Source organism: Rana temporaria, chromosome 2 (genome assembly GCF_905171775.1).
Source record: "Rana temporaria chromosome 2, aRanTem1.1, whole genome shotgun sequence".
In the NCBI taxonomy this organism is placed as follows: Eukaryota; Metazoa; Chordata; class Amphibia; order Anura; family Ranidae; genus Rana; species Rana temporaria.
This window is the reverse complement of record NC_053490.1, coordinates 333,120,348-333,145,257: the sequence shown is the minus strand read 5'-3', so window position 1 is coordinate 333,145,257 and position 24,910 is coordinate 333,120,348. Positions and strand designations below refer to the sequence as shown.

Below are 24,910 nucleotides of genomic sequence, written 5' to 3'. Positions count from 1 at the left end.
ATCCTCAGCAACCAGTCTGTCCGCTCTGTGGAAACTAGAGCAGACAGTAATGCATCATCTCGCGCTCTGTGAGCCGATCCCCTTCTGATCAGAACGCAATCCACCTCATGTAAAAGGGGCCCAAGTAAAATGCATCACCAACCCTTTTCAAACGGCTTTTATCAATGGCGAATATATTATAAACACTTAGCTTCTGCTAAATTAAACTAATATTAAAGAAAAAAAAAGAAAAAAACTACAAATCAAAATTTACACAAAGGGACACAACTTAGGTAGAAATATTTATTTAGGCGTTACAAGGTATGGTACAGGGCAGGTCTGAACAGCTGGAAGCTCTGCTGTACAAATCTTCTGCTTTAAAAAACTCAAGCTATTGCTTGCGCTCTCTTGGATAGAAGTTTCAAGTCACTGATGCATTTAGCAATACTTTCTTTTTGCTGAAAAACACAACAGATTTGTTTAGTTAACAAATAGATGCCCAGACAAAATAGATGTAATAGAAGCTGCTACCGTATGAGTTCTGTTTAACTTTACTTGCATTTGAATACATCAGGCTCAAATCTTTAAACTATAACAATTATCCATTGCAGCGATCAGAACATAATTACATGATTTTACACGTGTCCCACTGCTCGTTGCTCTGATCTTTGGCATTTTGTAGTTCTTTTCACCGTCACGCTATGCGACTACAGGACAAGGTAGTGACATAGGGATACATGAAAGGAACTACAATGGTGGATGCGGTCATCTGACACTTTCGTGACAAAAAAGAGATCATTCAGGCTGCCATAACTTAACAGAGCAATGATCAAAGCAACTGGCTGGTGTATCATTTGAGCCTTTTCTTTTTTACATATTTTTACCAAACGGCAGAGTTGCTTTACAGAATTCACTTCACAAAACTAGTTCACATTCTATTCTCTTCTTTCTTAGGAGTCCTGGTGAGTCAACCGTCTTACAATGCTCACCTTTACCATCCCCAAGGGGGTAAAATACTTGTTGCTTTAACCATTATCATATGCAGATAAAAGTTCACCCCTCTGGTCTTCATTAAAGTGGTTCTAAACCCTTACAGACCACTTTAACATACAGGCAAGCCTAGATTAAGGCTTACCTGTAGGTTAAACAAATCTCTTAAACCTACACAGTTTAGGAGATATTTGCAAAAGAAAGGCTCCGAGTTCTACTGAGCGTGCCACTTCTAACAGAAATCATGCCGTTAGTGACAGCGCGGGAGTGACGTTATCGTGGCTTCGGCCAGTCACAACGCTGCGATATGCGGAAGTCACTCCTGGAGAAATGGCGCAGACGGAGGAGGGCAACAAGCACCGCTGCGGGGGCTTCAATCTCAGGTAAGTACTTCATAATGAGCCAATATGCTATGCATACTAGCTCATTATGCCTTTGTCTTGCAGGGCGTTTTTGAAAAAATTAAATAAAAAAAAAAAAAATGTTTACTTCCTCTTTAACATTGTTACTTTGTATTACTGAACGGCTTCTGAACACAGACAGCAGGAAGTGTCATGTGTAGAGGGAATACAATTTTCCTTTTTTTAGGTTACGTGCATGCCTAAGGTTTGCAAGGTGGTAAGGAAAAAGAAAACATCAAAAACACACTTCAAAAACAAAAATAATTTTTTTTTTTTTTTTTTACATTATAAATAATTCTGGCTTTTTGCCAATACAGGTATTAAATATGTTTTTGGTTACAACCATTTGTCAGAGCCCTTTGATACGACTACTAAACTACAGTTTAAAGATAGGCAAAAAAAACACCAATTAATGACCTACAACATCTTCAGGGTTATTCAATAAAGCAGATCAGGTAAGGAAAAGACAGCAGTCCTTCAGGAAGAATTGATTGCACTATTGAAGACCTGGCATACCGCTCCATATTTCTGGTTTAAATAAAATTTCAAGACTGGTGCTCATACATGTTTCATATATAGAGAGACATCCATCTATTCTGGGAGATGCTACCTCTATGGGCCAGCAATCACCATGCGTCTGACTTATTTGAATGGGCCGAAATCGCAGTGGATTGCACAAATAGTGCATGCTCTACTTTTCAAAAACATACTGCACCAAGTCATAAGGCACTGCTGTACCATGCGATGCAGTGCAGACAAATTCAAGGTATTTGCAATCTGCGTTTAGGGTGTTAGAAATATAAAAATCGACAGCTGCAGCAGATTGCACAACCCAGCGATTTTTTTAATGTGTGAGAAACCTGCACGGAGCGTGGCTTTCCCGCTCCGTGTACTGGTGCTAATGAGCATTAAATCAAGAAAAGCCTAACCCAAATCACAGGAGGGTAAGCACACAGTGCAACACACTGTGGCTAAAAAGGCTTAATTCTACTCCAATAAAAACAGAAAAAAAATGCATATTAATACAACAGACTGCGCAGCTATGGCAAGTCATAATTTTACCTGCTGTGGAGTAATGCTTTTCACCACATTATTTTCCACCCAGTTAATCATGTGTTCCTGTTCCTTGCGGCGCAGAAGATGTTGTAGAGCCACCTGGTAGTCCAGACGTTTCTTCACCTCATTGTAGACATTCAATAGTCTCTCCTTGTAGTTAGTTTCCAAAATCATTGCCACATTGTTCTGTGGGTTTCAGAGGAGTTGACAAAAAAAAAAAAAGAAGAAACCAACAATTAGTGGACATAGAAGCTCCATTTCCTTTTCTGGATTATGCAAAAATAGAATTTCTGTGCTCACAGTACAATTATTTCCACGGAGTCCATTAAAGGGACAAAGGATTCTTGATGGGAGCACAAGCTAAAATCAACCTTAGCAGCCCTAAAGTGTAAAGTTATAAATTATGTACACTTCACCTCAAGGATAAAAGAAATGAATTATAAATGGTTGACTAGGTGGCATTGGGTTTCTCCAAAACTACACAAGATCAATCATCGGAGTTGTTAGAGAGTGTGGAGGTGAAGGAATAAATGCCCATATTTGGTGGCATTGCCCAATCATCCAGTTATACTAGGAGAAAGTCTTAAATACAACCAACGATGGTCTGAGAACCAACAGGCTGACCCCCCACCCCACCTGGTCAACCTCTGCAGCAATTATACATCCATTTCACAAAGACAACCTCTGGCTATGACGCCAAGCATGTATACCCAAACAAAATGTATGTCCCTTTCCCCACACCCCCAAAATTAGAGCTTTCTTTTGGTGGTATTTGATCACCTCTGCAGTTTTTGTTTTGCCACACGAAACATTGACACTTTGGGCCCAATTTGGACATTTTCATTTAGGGGTGTACTCACTTTTGTTGCCAGCAGTTTAGACATTAATGGCTGTGTGTTGAGTTATTTTGAGGGGACAGCTGTACACTCACTACTTTACATTGTAGTAAAGTGCAATTTCTTCAGTGTTGTCACATGAAAAGATATATATTATACATACACACACACACACACACACACACACACACACACACACACACACTTGTGCTCACAAGTTCACATACCCTGGCAGAATTTATGATTTCTTGGCCATTTTTCACAGAATATGAATGATAAAACACAAAAACTTTTCACTCATGGTTAGCGTTTGGCTGAAGCCATTTATTACCAATCAACTGTGTTTACTCTTTAAATAATGACAACAGAAACTAGCCAAATGACCCTGGCCGGATTCACACTGTGCGGTGCGAATTATAGCCCTCTTATCTCTGCAGAGAGTTAAGACAACTGTTTAGCAGATCAGCTCAGTTTTAGATGCGAATTTGGAGACCTGGGAGAGGGGAGGGGGAGGGGGGGAAGTGTATTGAGCTAAAAGAGAAATCCTGAAGAGAAATGTGCAAATCAGATGCGTACCCATAGAAGATAATGGGCCTGAATTCGCACCGCAATGCCTAGAAAACGCACACTTTTTTCGGCTATGCGCAGTGCGAATGCATCGCACATATGTGAACCAGCCTCATTGAAAACAATGTATTTTAAAATGTTATGTAAATGGAATGCGGTTTAAGGCGCAACCAATTTGCATAGGTGTGAACCCGGCCTGAGAGTGGGAGTGTATCTTTCATCCAGTGCTGCACTGACATTTCTGGATTCCAAGTCATGGGGAAAGCAAAAGAATTGTCAAAAGTATCTGAGGGAAAAGGTAGTTGAACTGTATAAAACAAGAAAAAGGGATATAAAAAGATATCCAAGGAATTGAGAATGTTAATCAGCAGTGTTCAAAATCTAATCAAGAAGTGGAAAATGAGGGGTTCTGTTGAAATCAAACCACAGTCAGGTAAACCAACTAAAATTTCAGCCACAACTGCCAGGAAAATAGTTTCGGGTGCAAAAGAAAAACCCACAAATAACTTCAGGTGAAATACAGGACTCTCTGAAAACATGTGGTGTGGCTGTTTCAAGATGCACAATAAAGAGGCACTTGAAGAAAGATGGGCTGCATGGTCGAGTCGCCAGAAGAAAGCCATTACTATGCAAATGCCACAAAGTATCCCGATTACAATATGCTAAACAGCACAGAGACAAGCATCAAACCTTCTGGCACAAAGTCATTTGGAGAGATGAGACCAAAACTGAGCTTTTTGGCCACAACCATAAAAACGCTACATTTGGAGAGTAGTCAACAAGGCCTATGATGAAAGGTACACCATTTCTACTAGGAAACATGAAGGTGGATCACTGATGTTTTGGGGATGTGCGAGCTACAAGGGTACAGGAAATTTGGTCAAAATTGATGGCAAGATGAATGCGGTATGATATCAAAAAAATACTGGAGGAACATTTGCATTCATCAGCCAGGAAGCTGTGCATGGGAAGTACTTGGACATTCCAACATGACAATGATCTAAAACACAAGGCCAACCTGTCATTGGCTACAGCAGAATAAAGTGAAGGTTCTGGAGTGGTCATCTCACTACGATTTAAAAAGAGTAAACACAGTTGATTAATAAATGGCTTCAGCCAAACACTAACCATGAGTGAAGGAAAAGTTTGTTTTATCATTCATATTCTGTGAAAAATGGCCAAGAAATCATAAATTCTGTATATGGTTGAAATAAGGTCATAGGATTTACCACACACACACACACACACACTTACTTCAGTATAAGCCAAGTTTTTCAGCCCTTTTTTTAGGCTGAAAATGCCCCCCCTCGGCTTATAGTCGAGTCGGTGCCCCACCTTCTGTTCTCTGGTGTCTCCGGGCCACTCCGGTGTGCGCGGGTTTTCTCGGGACCAATCCAAGCGACACCTCTCCTCTCCCTCCGCTTTTTTTAATCACACACACACACACACACACACACACACACACACACACACACACACACACAGCAGTATACAGCTGCCAAACAGTTAAATTCACACTCCAGCTCCGTGACACAGCGCGAGATATATACTGCTGTGTGTGTGTGTGTGTGTGTGTGTGATAAAAAAAGTGGAGGGAGAGGAGAGGCAGCACTTGGATCGGCCCAGAACACCCGCACACACCGGCTGGCGAACAGTTCAGACTCCAGCTCCGTGACACAGCGCGAGATATACCGGTATACTGCTGTGTGTGATTAAAAAAGCGGAGGGAGGGAAGAGGAGTGTATAAAAAAAATAAAAAATAAAGGGTTTATAGGGTCTGAACTTGCCTGATGAAAGAATAACATGCCCTCACTATGGGTACTTTTTGTGATATATGCAGATGAAGGTTCAGAGTTTGACAATTTGTATCCATCATCATCATCATCTATTGCTGCTGTTGGACTCTAACACTCAGCATGCTTTGCCTGTCACGTAAAACTATATTTCTGTATAGACTAAAACAATTTTTTTTTGCCTTACTTACCTTTTATTCTGAAATTTACCGTAACAATAGCTGCTCTATTTCCCACCCTAGGCTTATACTCGAGTCAATACGTTTTCCCATTTTTTTTGTGGTAAAATTAGGTGCCTCGGCTTATACTTGCTGCCACAACCCGAGAGATCCATCTTTAACGTGGCCGGTCCTGTAAACGATAATGGTGGTCTCCGCAGCGGATTTGCCGCAAGATCACTGTTACAGGTGGCAGGAGAGTGGGCCCCCCCCTCCTGCGCCCTCCGCCCCTTACCGGAGCCGTCGGCAGCAGCGGAGGCGATCGGGTCCTTCACGCTGCTTGCCATTGATACAAGTGAGGGCAAGATGGTCCCCACCCGTCTCCATAGCAGGGCGGAAGAGACGTCAAAACGTCACTTCCGCCCATGCGTCTTAAAGGCAAATTTTTATTTATTTTTTCAAATGACTTTATTTTTTAATTGAATTTTAGTCTACATATGAGATCTGAGGTCTTTTTTGACCCCAGATCTCATATTTAAGGAGGACCTGTCATGCTTTTTTTTTATTACAAGGGATATTTACATTCCTTGTAATAGGAATAAAAGTGACCCATTTATTTTTTTAAACAGTGTAAAAATAAATAAAATCAATTAAAATAAAATTAGAAAACGAAAGAAAAAAAAAAAACACACTTTAAAGCACCCCGTCCTGATGAGCTCACGCACAGAAGCGAACGCATACGTGAGTAGCGCCCCCATATGAAAACAGTGCTCAAAACGCACAAGTGAGGTATCGCCGCAATCATTAGAGCAATAATTCTAGCCCTAGACCTCCTCTAACTCAAAAGATGCAACCTATAACATTTTTCACCTATGGAGATTAAGGGTAAAAGTTTGACGCCATTCCACGAGCGGATGCAATTTTGAAGCGCGACACATTTTACTCGGCGTAACATCTTTCACAAAAAAATGGGCCAACTTTACTGTTGTCTTATTTTTAAATTAAAAAAAGTGATTTTTTTCCCCCCCAAAAAAATGCGCTTGTAAGACCGCTGCGCAAATACGGTGTGACAAAAAGTATTGCAATGACCGCCATTTTATTCTCTAGGGTGTTAGAAAAAAACAAATATATAATATTTGGGGATTCCAAGTTATTTTCTAGCAAAAAAAACTGTTTTGAATTTGTAAACACAGAGTCTGAAAAACAGGCTAGGTCCTTAGGTGGTTAAATACCAGTATTGGTTCTTCATTTACAATTCTTTCTGTAATTTATATTTTGTACTGGTGAGGACTCTGCCAGTAGCCATTGATATGAAAATTACACCGTTTGCTGGTTAGAGCAGGACTAAAAACTGTATCCGAGCACTATAAACGAAAAATGCTATTTGATTAATGTTTTATGTGAGAAACGTGAAATTGGACTTTTAGGGTGCTCAGTCAATACACAGCGGTCAAAAACAACAAGTCTTGTTTGTTAAAAGCTTATTAAAACCAAGATTCATATTTTGTTTCATTCAACAGTACATAACTGAATCTACGTTTTTAATGCTACAAGAGGTTACATGTTTCTCCAAATTTGCGTCCTCTTCAGGAGTTATTGTAGCAAAGTAACATCAATTAAGATAATACTTTCACAAAGAGTGAAAAGGGCCATCTGTTTCAATACTGGACATTAGAGCCCATCAAGCTAGATGACAGATGTGCATCCTACAGGTGGCCATAGAAGAGACAAAGGGTCCTAGATAAAGACCATGGGCTAGATTCAGCATACTATTAGGACGGCGTATCTCCAGATATGCCGCCGCAATTTCAAATCTGCGTCGGTGTATCGTTACGCCGATTCTCAAAGGCAGATACGTCTAAAAAATAGGCTTCCTCCGCCGACGTAACTTGAATGCGGCGCTGTATAATTGTGTGCAATATTACGTTGGCCGCTAGGGGCGCTTCCGTTGTTTTTGGCGTAGAATATGCAAATTACCTAGTTACGTCGATTCACGAACGTACGTGCGCCCGGCGGTAGTTTTTTACGTCGTTTGCGTAAGGCTTTTTCGGCGTAGCGTTGCTCCTGCCATTAGGTGGCGCAGCCAATGTCAAGTATGGACGTCGTTCCCGCTTCAAAATTTATTACGTCGTTTGCGCAAGTCGTTCGCGAATAGGGCTGGACGTAATTTACGTTCACATCGAAAGCAATGACGATTTGCGTCGGAATTTCGAGCATGCGCACTGGGATTTTTTCACGAACGGCGCATGCACACGCGGGGTCAACCTAATTTAAATAAAACACGCCCCCTCAACATCATTTGAATGACGCGCGCTTACACCGGCCCCATTTATGCTACGCCGCCGTAAGTTAGGAGGCAAGTGCTTTGTGAATACAGCACTTGCCTCTCAAACTTACGGCGGCGCAGCATAAATATGATACGCTGCGCCGCCGTAAGAAGGGGCGCAGCTACCTGAATCTAGCCCCATGTGTATATTAAACTACTTAAGGACCGGAAGTGTTTGCCCCCCTTAAGGGGCAGGCAATTTTTTGCGAAACAGCACAGTGTCGCTTTAACTGACAATTCCCAAACAAAATTGCTGCCCTTCCCGCCCTCACAAATAGAGCTTGCTCTTGGTGGTATTTGATCACCCCTGGTTTTTATATTTGCGCTATAAAACGAAAAAATAAATAAATAAATAAATAAATAAATGAAAAAAAAGGCAATATTTTTACTTTTTGCTATAACAAATATCCCCCCCCCCCAACAAAAAAAAAAGGTCTTCCTCAGTTTAGGCCGATATATACTCTTCTACATCATTTTTGGTATACACATTTTTTTAAAAATAAAACTGCAATAAGTGTATGTTGATTGGTTGGCGCAAAAGTTATAGCGTCTACATAATAGAAAAAAAAGATTTATGGCAATTTCCTGCCCCCCCCAGTAACTATATCAGATCGGACACTTTTGGGGACCACTGACATTTATACAGCGATCAGTGCTATAAAAATGCACCGATTACTGTGTAAAGGTCACTGGTAGGGAAGGGGGTTAACACCAGGGGGCGATCAAGGGGTGATCAAGGGGTTAAATGTGTTCCCTGCTAGGTAATTCTAACTGTGTGGGGATGTGATTTACTAGGTGAGAAGCCAGATCGCTGCTCCTACTTAGTAGGAGCAAACAATCTGTCTCTCCTGACGCAATGGGTGCGCGCGCCTGCGATGGCTCTTTAAAAAGGAGCCAACGTACGATGACAGCGATTCGCAGAACCTGCCGCAGTATAATGATGGGGGCTAGTCGGCAAGTGGTAAAACCCCCAGAGGGCGCCAACACAACATGCCTCTGTTGAGGTCATAAAATAAAGGGCAAGTATGGATGACAATCCTTGTGGCTGCGGCCAAGCCCATATACAATTAAAAAAAGGGATGATTTAATGCACTGTCATGTCCTACTGCATACCTTAACTACTTGCTGACCAGGCGCACGACTATATACGTCGGCAGTGGCACAATGGCTCAGCTGGGCATACATGTACCTCCCCTTTAAGCGGCATTGTGGGGGCACACGCCCACCACGAGCTCCGTAATTTCCAACCGTGTGTCCCGCGGACTCGATGTCTGTGGGGATACCCGCGATCGTCTCACGGAGAGGAAGAACGGGGAAATGCCGATGTAAACAAGCATTTCCCCATTCTTCCTAGTGACAGGACACAGATCACAGCTCCCTGTAATCTGGAGCGGTGATCAGTGTTGTGTCACACACAGCCCATCCCCCCCTACAGCTAGAAGCATTCCCTAGAACACACTTAACCCCTTCAGCACCCCCTACTGGTTAACCCCTTCACTGCCAGTGTAATTTTTACAGGATTCTGTGCATTGAGGCATCACTGTGAATATTAGAGCGAGAGCAATAATTCTAGCCCTAGACCTTCTCTGTAACTCAAAACATGTAGCCAGTTATAAAAAAAAAAAAAAACGTTTAAAGCATCGCCTGTGGGGATTTTTAGGTACCGAAGTTTTTCGCCATTCCACGAGCGTGTGCAACTTTGAAGTACAACATGTTAGGCAACTATTTACTCGGCGTAACTTCATCTTTCACATTATGCAAATAAATTGGGCCAACTACTGTTGCCCCCCCCAAAACGCGTTTGAAATATTGCTGCGCAAATACAGTGCAAGATAAAAATGATCACCATTGTATTTTCTAGGGTCTCTACTTAAAAAAAAAAAAAAAACCACCACACACATAAAATAACGTTCCATCTAATTTTCGAGCAAAAAAAAATGATGATTTTTACATGTAGGAGAGGAATGTCAGAATTGGCCTGGTTGGCAAGTGGTTAAAACTTTTTTTGTTTGTACCTTTTCAAGAGTAAAAAAAATTTGGCCTGGAAACCAGGAAGTAACGGAAGAAAATGTGAAAAATTAAAAGTCTAAAATGATTAAATATCTATTTACAAATGCTAGTGACATAAGAACTTAAAATAATCAATGTTGAGTGGAAGAGTTTAGTTCCACTTTAAACCCCGAGGGCAATGCTGAGAAAGACTTCCATCCCCCTAGGACTTGAAGCATGCTGATCTTCTCAGGGGTTATATCTATATCAGTATGTGGCAGTATAACCCAGTTCAAAATTACTTCTGAAAAACTTACCCTTTTAGCATCAAAAAGGAAATGCCGGCCTTCAACTCTCCACTGTTCTTTCTTTTCTGCCTCAACTGCAGCTGCCAGTTCTTTGACTGCAGTATCTTTCACAGCCTGAGCCTTAGCAATTTTCTCCTGGAAGAGTCAAATTATTTATATATTTAAAAAAAGAAGGGGGGGAAGGAAGCAATATAAAACTATACACCTTATATCAGGGGTCTCAAACTCAAATTACCTGAGGGCCACAAGACAAGTTTTCATATGCCATGAGGGGCCACATGCAAACTTTCAAACTTCAAAAACAACAGTACTGGTGTCAGCGAACACATTATTAACCCCCAGCACTGGTGTCAGCGAGCGCATTATTACCACCAGCACTGGTGTAAGTCAGGGTTTGACAAATTTGCTTGGAATCTAGGAGCCAGCTAAAAAAGTTAGGAGCCAGAAAACGCACCCCGTCCCGACGAGCTTGCGCGCAGAAGCGAACACATACGTGAGCAGCACCCGCATATGTAAACGGTGTTCAAACCACACATGTGAGGTATCGCCGTGATTGGTAGAGTGAGAGCAATAATTCTAGCTCCTCTGCAACTTAAAACATGCAACCTGTAGATTTTTTTTAAACGTCGCCTATAAAGGGTAAAAAAAGTTTGTCGGCATTCCACAAGCGGACACAATTTTGAAGCGTGACATGTTGGGTATGAATTTACTCGGCGTAACATTATCTTTCATAATATTAAAAAAAATGGGGATAACTTTACTGTTGTCTTATTTTTTAATTAAAAAAAGTGTAATTTTTTCCCAAAAAAGTGCGCTTGTAAGACCGCTGCGCAAATACGGCGTAACAGAAAGTATTGCAACGATCGCCATTTTATTCTCTAGGGTGTTAGGATAAAAAATATATATAATGTTTGGGGGTTCTAATTAGAGGAAAGAAGATGGCAGTGAAAATAGTGTAAAATGACATTAGAATTGCTGTTTAACTTGTAATGCTTAACTTGTAATACCAACGGCCACCACCAGATGGCACCAGCTCACATCTGGTGGTAATAACTTGTAATACCAACGGCTCACCACCAGATGGCGCCAGCTCAAAAAAAAAAAAGTTGCATGAAAGTGGTGCATGAACTTAAGTCACACATATATCAATGGTTATCATTGGAAACATAGGGAACAATATCACATGCGACTTTGATGCCCAAAGTTGCATGACACGTCATTCTTATAAACACCACAGCAGGCTACAAAACTGCCATACTGTAGCAATGTCAGTGTGCATTCCACAAAATATCCTCATAAGCGGGAAATCTTTTTTATGTCAGTCACCCAGCAACAAATGTTTCTCCTTGTCATTAAAGGGGTTGTAAAGGTACATGTTTTTTCACCATAATGCATTCTATCAGCACCCCCCACCAGCCACAGCCCCCCGTTTTACTTACCTGAGCCCTGGAAAGTCCTGCGTCGTGAACGCGCTCAATTGTTGCCTGGATTTCTCGGCTCTTCATTGGATAGATTAATAGCAGCGCAGTGCTGCGTCGGGGGGAGGGGGCGAGTCATACACTCGGTGGCTATGGCCGCCGAGTGTATCAAACCAGCAAGGTAACCCCCCCCCGGGAGAGCGCTTCCCAGAGGGGGTTAGCTATTGCAGGGAGGAGCCACGAGAGTCGCCGTGGGACCCCAGGACAGCAGGATTGGGGCCACTCTGTGCAAAACAAACTGCACAGTGGAGGCATATTTTAGCTGTCCTAATTTTTAGACAAAAATAAAAAAAATTATAATCCACCTCACAAACTTGGACTGTAGGCAAAGAAAATAAATACTGCATTAAATGTAAGGAATTTGGTTTAAAGGGAAGACCACAGGAAATAAGGATGTTATTTAAAAACCTTGCCTTCTTAGAATGCAAGTTGATGGGCTGTCATGCTGATCCAGTGTCTATAAATATGGATTCACTCACCAAGAATAAATATGGCAGATTAGCAGTACGCACTTCTTAGCAACTTTACATATATAATAAAAATATTAAGGCCACTTGTGCATGGGAGTAAAATTTGTATATATATATATATATATATATATATATATATATATATATATATATATATATATATATATATATATATATATATATATATATATATTTTTTTTTTTTTTTTAATAACAGCTTACCTGTAAAATCCTTTTTTTGGAGTACACCACGGGACACAGAGCCTTCATTCATTACATAGTGGGTTGTATGGTCACCAGAGGTGATTGGACACTGGCACAACCAATGAAGACAAGTTCCCCTCCATATAACCCCTCCCCTAAGGGAAGTATTAGTATCAGTTTTGTAGCAAAGCATTAAAGTTCCCATAATAAGGGGGGGGGGGGGTGTGGGTCCCGTGGTGTACTCTAAGAAAATGATTTTACAGGTAAGCCGTTATTAAATTTTCTTTATCGTACATCACGGGACACAGAGCCTCTATTCATTACATAGCGGGACGTCCCAGAGCAATGCTCAATTAAGGGTGGTAGACACAGATCCAAGCAGGCCATTGTCCTCTTACATCTATTTGCTAGAATTTGGTAAATGTATGGAATGAAGACCAAGTTGCAGCTTTACAGATCTGAGCCATTGAAGCACTCAGCTCTGGTCGAGTGCGCCTTAACAGAAAAACCATAAGCTTGAATAATTACTTGTCGAATCCACAGAGAAATGGTCAATTTTAATGCCACTTGTTCTTTCTTGGGACCATCTGGCAAAATAAACAAAACATCTGTTTTACGTAACCGAGCGGTTGCCTGCAAAATACACTACATTTAGAGTGCAATATTTTTTCCTCCGCTATCCGTGGATCAAAAGAAATAAATAAAAGACAACCATATCTCAATTCAAATGAAATGGTGACACCACCTTTGGTAAAAAGGTAGGATGGGGTCGTAGAACAATCTTGTCCTTGTGACAAATTAAACAAGGCTCTTTACAAGAAAGAGCTGCTAATTCTGACACTCTTCTAGCAGAAGAGATAGAAATCAAAAAGGCCAATTTCCTGCTCAAAAAGGATCAAAGGAATATGGCGAATAGGTTTAAAAGGTTGCCTATGCAACACCGATAATACCAAGTTCAAATCCCATGGGCACAAGAGACTTGACTGGCGGATTGATCCGCAGTACCCCCTGAATGAAGGACCGAACTAGGGAATGAGATGCCAGCGGTCTTTGAAAAAAGACTGATAGAGCCGATATTTGACCCTTGATGGTACTAAGGGCTAAATTTCATATCCACTCCTAACTGGTAAAAGGCGAGAATCCTACTTATGTCATACTTCGAGGATTCCATTTCTTGGTTTCACACCAGGAAACATATGCCTTCCAGACTCTAAGCAAGTAGATAAGCCTGGAGGCTGGCTTTCTACCATTGAGTGTAGAAAGCACTGGACCCAAGATCCCTTGTTTCTTCAGAATGTGGGTCTCAGTAGCCAGACCGTTAAATCTAGCTTTTGTAAGAAAGGATGGAACACAGGACCCTGAGACAGCAGGTCGTGATGAAGTGGAGGCTTCCAAAGGTCTTCCTACCGCCATCTTTATGATTTCGGCATACCAGGGCCTTCTGGGCCAATTTGGGGCCACTAGGATTACTGGAATTCCCTCCTTGATCCTGAAACGTAGCCTTTGTAAGAGAGCGATCGGAGGAAATGCATAGATCAGTGAGAACCCATTCCAGGGAATTATTAGAGCATCCGATCCGTAGGCCAGAGGATCTCTCGTCCTGGGTACAAAGTTGTCCAACTTCCTGTTGAACCTGGAAGCTAGCAGATCTACATCCGGGGTCCCCCATCTCTGGCATATTGCCTGAAAGACATCAGGGTGGAGAGACCACTCTCCCGGTGACTCAGATAGTCCGCTTGCCAGTTTTCTACCCCTTGAATGAAGATTGCAGAGAGACCAGGAACATGTTCTTCTGCCCATGTCAAAATCGGATTCACCTCTTTCTGAGCACCCTGACTGTGGGTGCCTCCTTGGTGATTGATGCAAGCTACTGCAGTAGCATTGTTGGATTGAATCCGAACCGGGTGGCCCTGTAACCCATATGTGCAAGTTCTGAGGGCCAAGTATACTACGCGAATCTCCAGTATGTTGATGGGCAAATTCTCTTCGGTCTTGGCCCAGGTTCCCTGGGCTTTAGCTTCTTCTAACACTGCTCCACAGCCCCTTAGGCTGGCATCCGTAGACACCACCTTCCAGGTAACTGGGAGAAAAGATCTTCCTTTCCGCAAGTTCTTGGTTTTTAACCAACTGAAGCTTTGGCACACTTGTGGAGACAGGCGCATGGATAAATCCAGAGCTTGGATCTTCCTGTTCCAGGCGGCCAAGATACTGCGTTGCAGTAGTCTCGAAGGAAATTGGGCATAAGGGCCACCATCTTCCCTAATAGCCTCATGCAAAGGTGGATAGATGCACTTTTCTTTGCCCTGATCTTTGGCTCTGGTAGGAATACCCTGCTTTGGGCTGTGTCTATTTTAATGTCCAAATACTCTACCCTTTTTTGGGCTTAAAGAGAGAATTTTTTTTAGGTTTACAATCCATCCTAAAAGTTCCATGTATTTTACTGTGGTGAGCACAGTGTGATGTAAACCTGCCACGACTAAACTATCACAAGTAGATCGTCCTTTGCCCTCAGATTTGCCAACAGAGGGGCTAGTACCTTTGTAAATACCCGGGGCGCGGTAGCCACACCAAAAGGGCAGAGCCACAAACGAAGTGGCAATTTTCTACCGCGAACCTCAAGAATTTTTGGTGAGCAGGATGGATAGGCACATGTAAATATGCATCCTTGATGTCTACAGACGCCATAAACTCTCTGCCTTGTAAGGTGGCGACCATGGATTGAATAGTTTCCATTCGGACGTCTCCATTTGGTTTTGGAATCACAAAGAGGTTTGAATAAAAACCTGAACCTTGCTCCTTTAGGGGTACCTCTGTGATCACCCCCTAAGACAGCAAGTGATCCAATCCCTTGAAGAAGTAGATCTTTGGAGAGCCTTGAACTTTGGAATGGAGAAGATGGGATTTCTCAAAATTCCAGTTTGTACCCTAGGGAAACTGTGGATACTGCCCACTTGTCCTGGATTTCTGTCTGCCATGCCGCTGAAAACCGACGGCGCCTCTTCATAAAGAGGCTTTGGGGTTTTGCTCGTTAGCTTTTGAACCCCACGGCTTCTTGTTTTTCTGGGCTTGGTTTTTAGCCTTTGTGGCTGGCTGAAAATGCCATTGCCACTGGCTGGAGGTAGATCTACCAGGAGCTGGGGAGAGATAACCCTTAAAACAAGGATGCTTGTTTTTCTTTTTCTCTGGCAGAAGGGTAGTTTTACCGCTCAATATTTTTTGGATATACTTTTCCAAATCATCTCCAAAGAAGCGCTCGCCATGGAAGGGGAAACTGGCCAAAAGCTTTTTGCATGGGGCTTCATGCCTTAGCCAAAGAATTCTGCACATATGCACCAGCTGGAACGTGAGGCGGGATGCCTGTTGGATAGAATCTCTAATGGCATCCACTGTAAAACATAAGGCCCTAGGCATATTCTCCCAAAATTTGATCTGCTCCAAAGTCAGATCTTTCATCCCCTGTTCCCCTGGTCTTTTGAGACCTGGCACATACCCACCGCCGCTACAGCAGGTTGGCTTACTGTGCCTGCCAGGAGGAAGGAAGATTTTAGTAAAGATTCCAACTTCTCAGAAGGATCTTTAAATACCTGGGCATTGTCCACCGGACAAGTTAGGTTTTTATTTACACAATAAATAGCTGCATCCACAGAAGGCAGACTCCACTTCTTGGTAAACTTCTCTTCCATAGGATAAAGCACTTCAAACTTCCTAGGAGGAGAAAAACGCTTATCTGGGCGTTTCCAGTCTGCGTAAATCAGATTCTCCAATAAAGGAGGAATCGGAAAGGCACAAGCAGCCTGTGGGGATTTTAAAGAACCCAGAGAGGAGACATGGGATTCACTTGGCTCAGCAGAGGGTAATCTGAATGTAGAGCATACCGCTTCCGCATAACATTGCACCTGTAACCTTAGAACCTGGGAAGCAGAAAAAGGTTCCTCCGATATCCCTGATCCCTCCTCCTCAGATCTTTCTGCAAGGAGATCTAAAACAGGAGGAGATATCCTTCGCTTTTTGTCCTTTTCTGAGGACTTTGCGATTAACGCAGCGATTCTCCCTTCTATGTTGTTCAGGGCTGTCGCCAAAGTGTCCTCAGTCACATATGCAGGCACAGGCACCACAGGAGAGGCTGCTACACCAAATGGAGGTAATGGCTCATCCGGTATAAGTGCGTCAGTTATTACAGGAGAGGAAGGTACTGAGCCTCCTGTCTTAGGCAGCGATGCTTTTTTGTTTTTAGTAGGAGTCTTATCTTTGGGAGTGCTCAGCCAACCACATGGGGACCCTACATGCCCTTTACGCTGCTGTGTCCCTTGCAGGAAGCTCCAGGCTTGTGAGATTCCTTTATCACTTCCTACATGTTTGTCGTCTATACAGCAAGTATGTGCGCGCCGGTGCATGCACCCAGGCCTGCCCCCTCCTATTGCAAACAGCATAAAGCGTGGCCCCGTGCACGTATACTAGGGGTTCATGTCGGTGATCAAGTGTGAGGGAGATCCTCCCGATACCTGCCTGAGAGGAGGAAGGCAGCAGTCTATGGCAGAGCTTATGCAGCGGAAGGAGTGTGCTTGTCTGAAGGAACTGACACTGCTCTGGAGCATGGCGAGTGGAACTCGGCTCTTTACTCCTCCCAGTGGCAGCCAGAAAAAAAAAAAAAAAGACGCCTACTATAAATAGGAAAGGCCCTTACGATTAAAACTTAGGACTCTTTCCTGGCTTACTTTGTCCCCACCGCAGGTTTTCTGCCAAGCAGAACCAATCTTCCCCAATCACAGGGGGGTATGCATGCCAACCTTCCGGGGTATGGGTTTCTACTTAGAATAGAGTGAACGTATAGAGCGAAAGTGCTGGACCCTAGAGCCCAGTCCTTCGCAGAGAGACATTACAGGTGACAACTCGTCCATGAGGCCGGGATGCTATCCAGTTTTGCTATCCAGTTTTGGAGTAAAATTTTAGGCGTCTTGGGTGGACCCGAAAGTACAGCTCTTTTACCCTCCCAGGGCTTCTTTGGCAGAGCTTCCTTCAGCACATCCAACACCTTAGACACTGGCGAAAAAAAACTGTGGTACTTCCCTTAGGGGAGGGGTTATATGAAGGGGAACTTGTCTTCATTGGTACACAGGCGTAAGAAATATAGAACTAGGGTTGTCCCGATACCACTTAGGACAGAGTACAAGTACCGATACTTTTTTTCATGTACTCGCCGATACCGAAACTTTTTTTTAAATGCAGCCACGTGTCCCCAAATGCAGCCACGTGTCCCCTAAGACAAAGCTAAATCAATCCTCAATCCCCCCCCTTCCCCCCGCCGACATCTAGTTACTATGCGCTGCATTTGAATAGCTGTGTGTTCCCCCGCCGCGCCGTCATGTATGTAGGGGCTATACATGACGGCGCGGCGGGGGAACACACAGCTATTCAAATGCAATTGACAGCTGTTGTGTTCCCCCAGCGCATAGTAACTAGATGTCGGCAGCGGCGGGGGGAGGGGGATTGACTTGGCTTTGTCTAAGGCGGCAGCAGCTTTCCTCTCCCCCATACGAGGACTGCTCTGCTCCGCTCTCCACCCCCTCTCTGGAAAAAAAAAAAAAAGTATTCTACCAGGCATCGGGAGTATTTGCGCGAGTACAAGTACTAGCGCAAATACTCGGTATCGGTCCCGATACTAGTATCAGGACAACCCTATATAGAACATTTTACATTTGAGTGCAGTAATTTACTTACATGCACATGTTTACTCATCTATAAAGGATGTTTACGCAGGTATGAGTATATTACAACACTAGCAATGAAGACAAATTTTACTCATCTATATGCTTACACACCTATACTCAACATTACTCAGGTCTTTTTCTATTCAGGGACAGTCAACAGGTTCCTAAGTAAACATCAGTAAATTATGATGCCCATGTGCAATGGGCCCAAGACTGTATCATTATTTTGAAGGTTATCATAAAATACAAAATACACAAAAGTGAAGAAAAGAAAAAAAAGAAAAAAAAAAAAAAAAAAAAAAAAACAGCTCACTTACTTCATTAAGCCGGTCTATAAACTCTCCTACTTGAGGTCCAAACTTCTTGATAGCATACACAGTAACAAGTCCAAAGGAAACCATGGAAACGGTTTCATGATTAATTACATATATTTCTTTAGACAAGAGGTAAACAAGAAGACCAGTTCCAAACATGTAGGGACCTATAAAAAGACATAGAATCCTGTGTCAGAATATAAAGATATCTCACAAAAGTGAGTACACCCCTAAATAAAAATGTCAATATTTTGTGTGGCCACCATTATTTTCAAGCACCGTCTTAACCCTCTTGGGCATGGAGTTCACCAGAGCTTCACAGGTTGCCTCTGGAGTTCTCTTCCACTCCTCCATGACGACATCACAGAGCTGGTGGATGTTAGAGACCTTCCTTCACCTTCCATTTTGAAGATGCCCCAGGTGCTCAATAGGGTTTAGGTCTGGAGACATGCTTGGCCAGTCTATCACCTTTACCCTCAGCTTCTTTAGCAAAGCAGTCATCTTGGAGGTGTGTTTGGGGTCGTTATGTTGCAATACTGCCGGGGGGGGGGGGGGGGGTCATGCTCGGCTTCAGTATGTCACAGTACATGTTAGCATTCATGGTTCCCTCAATGAACTGTAGCTCCCCAGTTCCGGCAGCACTCATGCAGCCCCAGACCATGACACTCCCACCACCATTCTTGACTGTAGGCAAGACACACTTTATACTTCTCACACGGTTGCCGCCACACACGGTTGACACCATCTGAACCAAATAAGTTTATCTTGGTCTCATCAGTGATCCATGTCCTTCAGCAAACTAGTTGCAGGCTTTTCGATGCATCATCTTTAGAAGAGGCTTGAATCTGGCACGAGAGCCACGCAGACCATATTGATGCAGTGTGCGGCGTATGGTCTGAGCACTGACAGGCTGACCCCCCCACCCCTTCAACATCTGCAGCAATTATACAGTGGAACCTCGGATTGCAAGTAATGCGGTTTTGGCAATACGAGCACTGTATTTTTAAAAATCGTAACTCGGTTTGCGAGTGTTGTCTCGCAAAACGAGCACGAATGCAGTTCTGCATTTGGCCTGAGGTGGGGGGGGGGGGGGGCGCCAGAGCCAATCGGAAATACATGGAAACGCCTGAGAACAGCTTGGCTGACCTCGACAAATCTCGGGAACAGAGCGTTTGAGGTTTGCCGAGGTGTCCTCGCGCCTTTCCAGCCTTTCTGTCTGGCGCCCCCCAACTCTGGCCGCATGTGGCATTGCATGCCATTGAAGTCAATGCGGAACAAATTATTTTAGTTTCCATTGACTTCAATGGGGAAACTCGCTTTGATATGCAAGTACTTTGGATTACGAGCATTCTCCAGGAACGGATTATGCTCGTAATCCGAGGTTCCACTGTACATCTATTTCCCAAAGGCAACCTCTGAATATGACGCCGAGCACGTGCATTCAACTTCTTTGGTTAACCATAACGAGGCCTGTTCTGAGTGGAATAGGGTTGAACTGTGGTGACTTATTTTGAAGGGACAGCAAAATTACACTGTTATACACTAGGGAAAAAAATTGTTTAAAAAGCATAAAGCAAAATAAAGGACATAAAATAAAATAAAAATTATGGGATACCCAAGGGAAAAACTTTATGTAAAATAGGACTCCAAAAGGGTCTATGCCAATGTAATAGTTTTCACTGTATCTTCAATATATGTGCTGTAGGGTTACTATGCCAGCATGAGGCTTGCGTACAAAAATACATGCATGAAAAGCTTTGCAGAAAGTAAAGAAAAAGAAACAGCCAAAAAACCTGACCTGTGACTCCTGTCTTTGGATACAGGAACTGAAAGAATTCTTCAGGAATAAGGCCATGGCGGACCTTACCAGGATGCTCTGGTAAAGGAGGAACTGGAGCCAAAGAAGGCTTCCCTGTGTGAAGAGACTGGCATGTATTCAAGATCCTAAAAAATAAATATACAAATGTTAGATAAGGTTTGACTAGGAGCACATTCCTTACTGCAAACCTAAAACGATTTTGATAAAATCATTATTTTCTAAAGAGGATTCGAAAATCTCCCAGGACAGCACATTAGAGTGACACCACATACCTGAGCAAGAAACAACAAAAGGGAAAAATGCACTTCTACACAGTGTACTTATCCATTTTGTCCCCACTCTAAGCTAACCCCCCACCCCAGACGAAAACTTGTCTGCGTCCTGCGGTAATAGCATATTGTAATGTCAGCCACTCGCTGATAAGACATTCAAACAGTCAGATCTTGAAATATAAATCAAAATATTTAAGTTTGCTTAAAGTGGATGTAAACCCACTCTCATTGCCCCCTCAAGAGGCTTTCTCCACACCAGGGTATTTGGATAGAATATGGCTATTGTATTGCCAGAAATAAGGCAATGGAGCATACAAAACCCTATAAGCCACAGCAGATACTTCTTTAACCCCTTAACGGCCGCCGCACGACTATTTACGTCCGCAGAATGGCACGGACAGGCAGAAGGACGTATATATACACGTCCTTGCCTTCTAGCGGGTGGGGGGGGTCCGATCGGGACCCCCCCCCCGCGGCGGGCGGGTTCCCTCGGGGAGCGATCCGGGACGACGGCGCGGCTATTCGCTTATAGCCGCTCCGTCGCGATCGCTCCCCAAGGCTGAAGCACAGGGAGAGCCGTATGTAAACACGGCTTCCCCGTGCTTCACTGTGGCGGCGTATCGATCGAGTGATCCCTTTTATAGGGAGACTCGATTGATGATGTCAGTCCTACAGCCACACCCCCCTACAGTTGTAAACACACACTAAGTGAACACTAACCCCTACAGCGCCCCTTGTGGTTAACTCCCAAACTGCAACTGTCATTTTCACAATAAAGAACGGCACGGCTGGGCATATGGACTACAGGTACGTCCCTTTTAAGAAGCCCAGCTGTGGGCAGCAAGCTCGCGACCCGGTCCTGAGTTCCGTGACCGCGCCCGAGAGGCAAGTGTAAACAAACCTTTCCCTGTTCTTCCTAGTGCGAGTGTCACTGATCGTCTGTTCCCCATCATAGGGAACAGGCGATCAGTGATGTCACACGCTAAGCCACGCCCACACACAATAGTAATCACTCCCTAGGAAACACTTAACCACTTCAGTGCCCCCTACAGGTTAACCCCTTCACTGCAAGTGTCATTTTCACAGTAATCAGTGCAGTTTTATAGCACTGATCGCTGTAAAAATGACAATGGTCCCAAAATAGTGTCAAAAGTGTTGATGTGTCTAAAAACTATCCCCTATTTTGTAGACGCTATAACTTTTGCGCAAACAAATCAATAAACGCTTATTGCGATTTTTTTTACCAAAAATATGTAGAAGAATACGTATCGGCCTAAATGGAGGAAAATTATTATATTTTATTTTATTTTTTTGGGGGGATATTATAGCAAAAAAATATTGAATTTTTTTCAAAACTGTCGCTCTATTTTTGTTGATGGCACAAAAAATAAAAAACCGCAGAGGTGATCAAATACCACAAAAAGAAAGCTCTATTTGTGGGGGGGGGGGGGGGGGGGGGAAGGACGACAATTTTGTTTGGGAGCCACGTCGCACGACTGGGAAATTGTCAGTTAAAGCGACGCAGTGTCGAATCGCAAAAATGGGCCTGGTCCTTTAGCTGCAAAATGGTCTGGGGCTGAAGTGGTTAAAGTAGTAAAACAGTATATGACAGATAAGAGAATAAGAAGTTACTTACCCAACTACAGCAGGTGCAGATTTTTTCACACTATAGGCTGTAAATAAAAAAAAATGATAAAAAATATTAAGAGAACACACTTCACAGATGAAGACAATTTTCTATCTAGGATTAATAAATAAGGCAAAGAACACCATGCAGTATTCCATAGCAAAAAAAGGTATATGGTAAAGATCAAGTTTGGAAAATATAATTCCTTATGAGGAGAACCGAAAGAACTCAGATAGGGCTCAAACAATTAATCAACATAATCAATGAAAACAGTTGTCAACTATTTTCATAATCGATTCGTTGGCCAGCTGATTAATTGGCCTGTGTTCTATCGATTTGTGTTCTCCATCAAAAAGTGCATGCGCAGGTCGGAAGGACACTCCAGCTGACATGCACACATCAAAAGGAGTTTTTTTTGGACGGGCAATACCGTTTCACAGGCACAATTGAAAGCTAAGTAAAGAGTGGAGGGAGACCGTATATGTCAGATTGTGCCTTCCTGTAAACCCACGGTGCAACAGTGAGGCGCAATATGACAAATACGGTGTCCCACCACTGTTTGCACAACATTAAATTGTGGCTGAGAAATGGTATCTCCCATCAAAAAGAAATAAACTCCTACGATGTGCTATGGGACGTCACTCCAGCTGGTGTGCCCTTCCGTTCTGCGCATGCACGCACACTTTTTGACGACGGGCACATATCGACATAACACCTGCATACAGAATGCATTATTTGTTTACATGTCAGAAAATACAATGCAGCACACATAGCTCAGTACACCGCAGTAAGTGCCTGAGAACTTATGAATGTGCGAGGCGCAATGCCTCGTGGGACATGTAGTCCTGGGCAGGAGAAGGAACCGAGTGATTCTAAAAGGCAGACGTCTTTCTACCTTGCGATAGTGGCACTCTATATACTTTGCGGCTTGCTATAGGGGCACTCTGAAGGCAAGAGGAGCCAGGAGTACTGGCAGGGGACCCCAGAAGTAGAATCAGAGATGATCTGTGCAAAACCATTACACAGAGCAGGTAAGAATAACATGTTTGTTGTTTAACCACATTTCCCGACCGCCTTCCGCATATATACTGTGGCAATGCAGCTCCCCATTCTGACAGGGGAGGAGAAAGATCAGGAACAGCGATCTCTCTGTACTGCCAGTCAGTGCGTCCCCCTGACAGTTAGAAACACCTCACCCCCGATTGTGCTAACGCAGGGGTCCTCAAACTACGGCCCTCCAGTTGTTCAGGAACTACAATTCCCATCATGCCTAGTCATGTCTGTGAATGTCAGAGTCTTGCAATGCCTCATGGGATGTGTAGTTCCGCAACAGCTGGAGGGCCGTAGTTTGAAGATCCTTGTGCTAACCCCTTCCCTGCCAGTATCATTTATACATTGATCAGTGCATTTTGGGTCAGATTTGTCTGCCGCAATGTTGCAGTCCTGTGGAAAAAAAAAAAGAAAAAGTCCCTAAATCTATCCCATAGTTTGTAGACGTGATAACGTTTGTGCAAACCAATCAATGTACGCATATTGCGATTTTTTTATACCAAAAATATGTAGAAGAATACATATCGGCCTAAAACTTATGAATACATTTTTGTTTTTTGAAATATAATTTGTTTGGGGCTATGCATTACAGCAAGTTAAAAAAATAAATAACTTTTTTTTTTCAAAAAAAGTGTGAGCCAGGCTTGTCATTAAAACAAGGAATCGCATTGCCATTCCTGTTCAGATTGAATGTGACCCTTTGCAGTACAATTAGAGGCCATTTATTTTGTATGGGCTCAAATGGCAGTGCAAAGTATCGGTAGCGGCGAGTACTTGACCTAAAGTATCGGTACTCATATTTGATGGTAAAAAAAACCCTCAATAATTAGGCATTGGGGCCCAATTCTTCCTCCCGCTGACAGTAGGCACTATGTCCTTTTTTACCCCCCACTGACCTCCGTCCCTAAAGCATGAAGGGCAGGAAGTTAACCCTTTGGATGCCCCCTAATCTAAAGTCATCACATTGTTCTCTGCCGGAACACTAAAATAGAATGCCATTTCAACCAGGTTAATTAGAATTGCCAACAATGACAGACAAATAAAGAGCATGCTGACATGCCAGCCACCATGACCTGTACAGGTAAGTGACCAGAGATCCATGGTGGAAGGTCATGTCCTTCACTAGAACCCCTCTTTTCCCTTCCCCCCATAGAAGAGAAAACGCACCCGATACCAGAGCCGCCCTGGACAACATGTTGAAACTCTCCACTCAGGAACACAAGCGAGATACGAAGCCGCCTCCAACCACACCGCTGCCCTCCGTGTCCCTGACAAGTCCGCAAAAACCAAGATGGCGAATGACACGCCCACTCACACGTCAGGGGGCGGCAAGGTTACCGGGCAGCCATGTCAATTATGGGCAACACCCAGCACACGTCTTTTAGCAATAATTGACATAGCCAATATAAAACTATACAAATGATTCCTCTACAAATAGTTATTAAGACAAAAATCTTCAGGTTGCAGTCCGTGTCAGCGACTGGCTCTTGTGAGAAATGGTAAGGTCAACGCCTTGTCTACACAAAACATTTACCCGTGTAATACGTATTATTACAACGCTAGTGC

The 24,910-nt window shown here is 43.3% G+C and overlaps 1 protein-coding gene across 1 annotated transcript; it reads right to left on the bottom strand.

Annotated features, from left to right (window-relative positions):
* Positions 1-268: 268 nt before the first annotated feature.
* Positions 269-24,650, bottom strand: ATP5PB (ATP synthase peripheral stalk-membrane subunit b). The gene is made up of 7 exons (XM_040337498.1): positions 24,512-24,650; positions 22,304-22,340; positions 20,375-20,520; positions 18,580-18,743; positions 10,413-10,538; positions 2,433-2,612; positions 269-437 (listed from the first exon to the last, which is right to left on the bottom strand). The coding sequence occupies exons 1-7, from the start codon at positions 24,537-24,539 to the stop codon at positions 366-368; spliced, it is 753 nt and encodes a 250-aa protein (XP_040193432.1). The 5' UTR covers positions 24,540-24,650; the 3' UTR covers positions 269-365.
* Positions 24,651-24,910: the final 260 nt, after the last annotated feature.

Bases quoted from the DNA above. Each gene is read 5' to 3' on its own strand.
- ATP5PB (XM_040337498.1), bottom strand. From the start codon at position 24,539: ATGTTGTCCAGGGCGGCTCTGGTATCGG. The intron at 22,341-24,511 runs GTGCGTTTTCTC...TTTTATTTACAG, and splicing joins CAGGGCGGCTCTGGTATCGG to CCTATAGTGTGAAAAAATCT. The intron at 20,521-22,303 runs GTAAGTAACTTC...TTTATTTTTTAG, and splicing joins TCTGCACCTGCTGTAGTTGG to GATCTTGAATACATGCCAGT.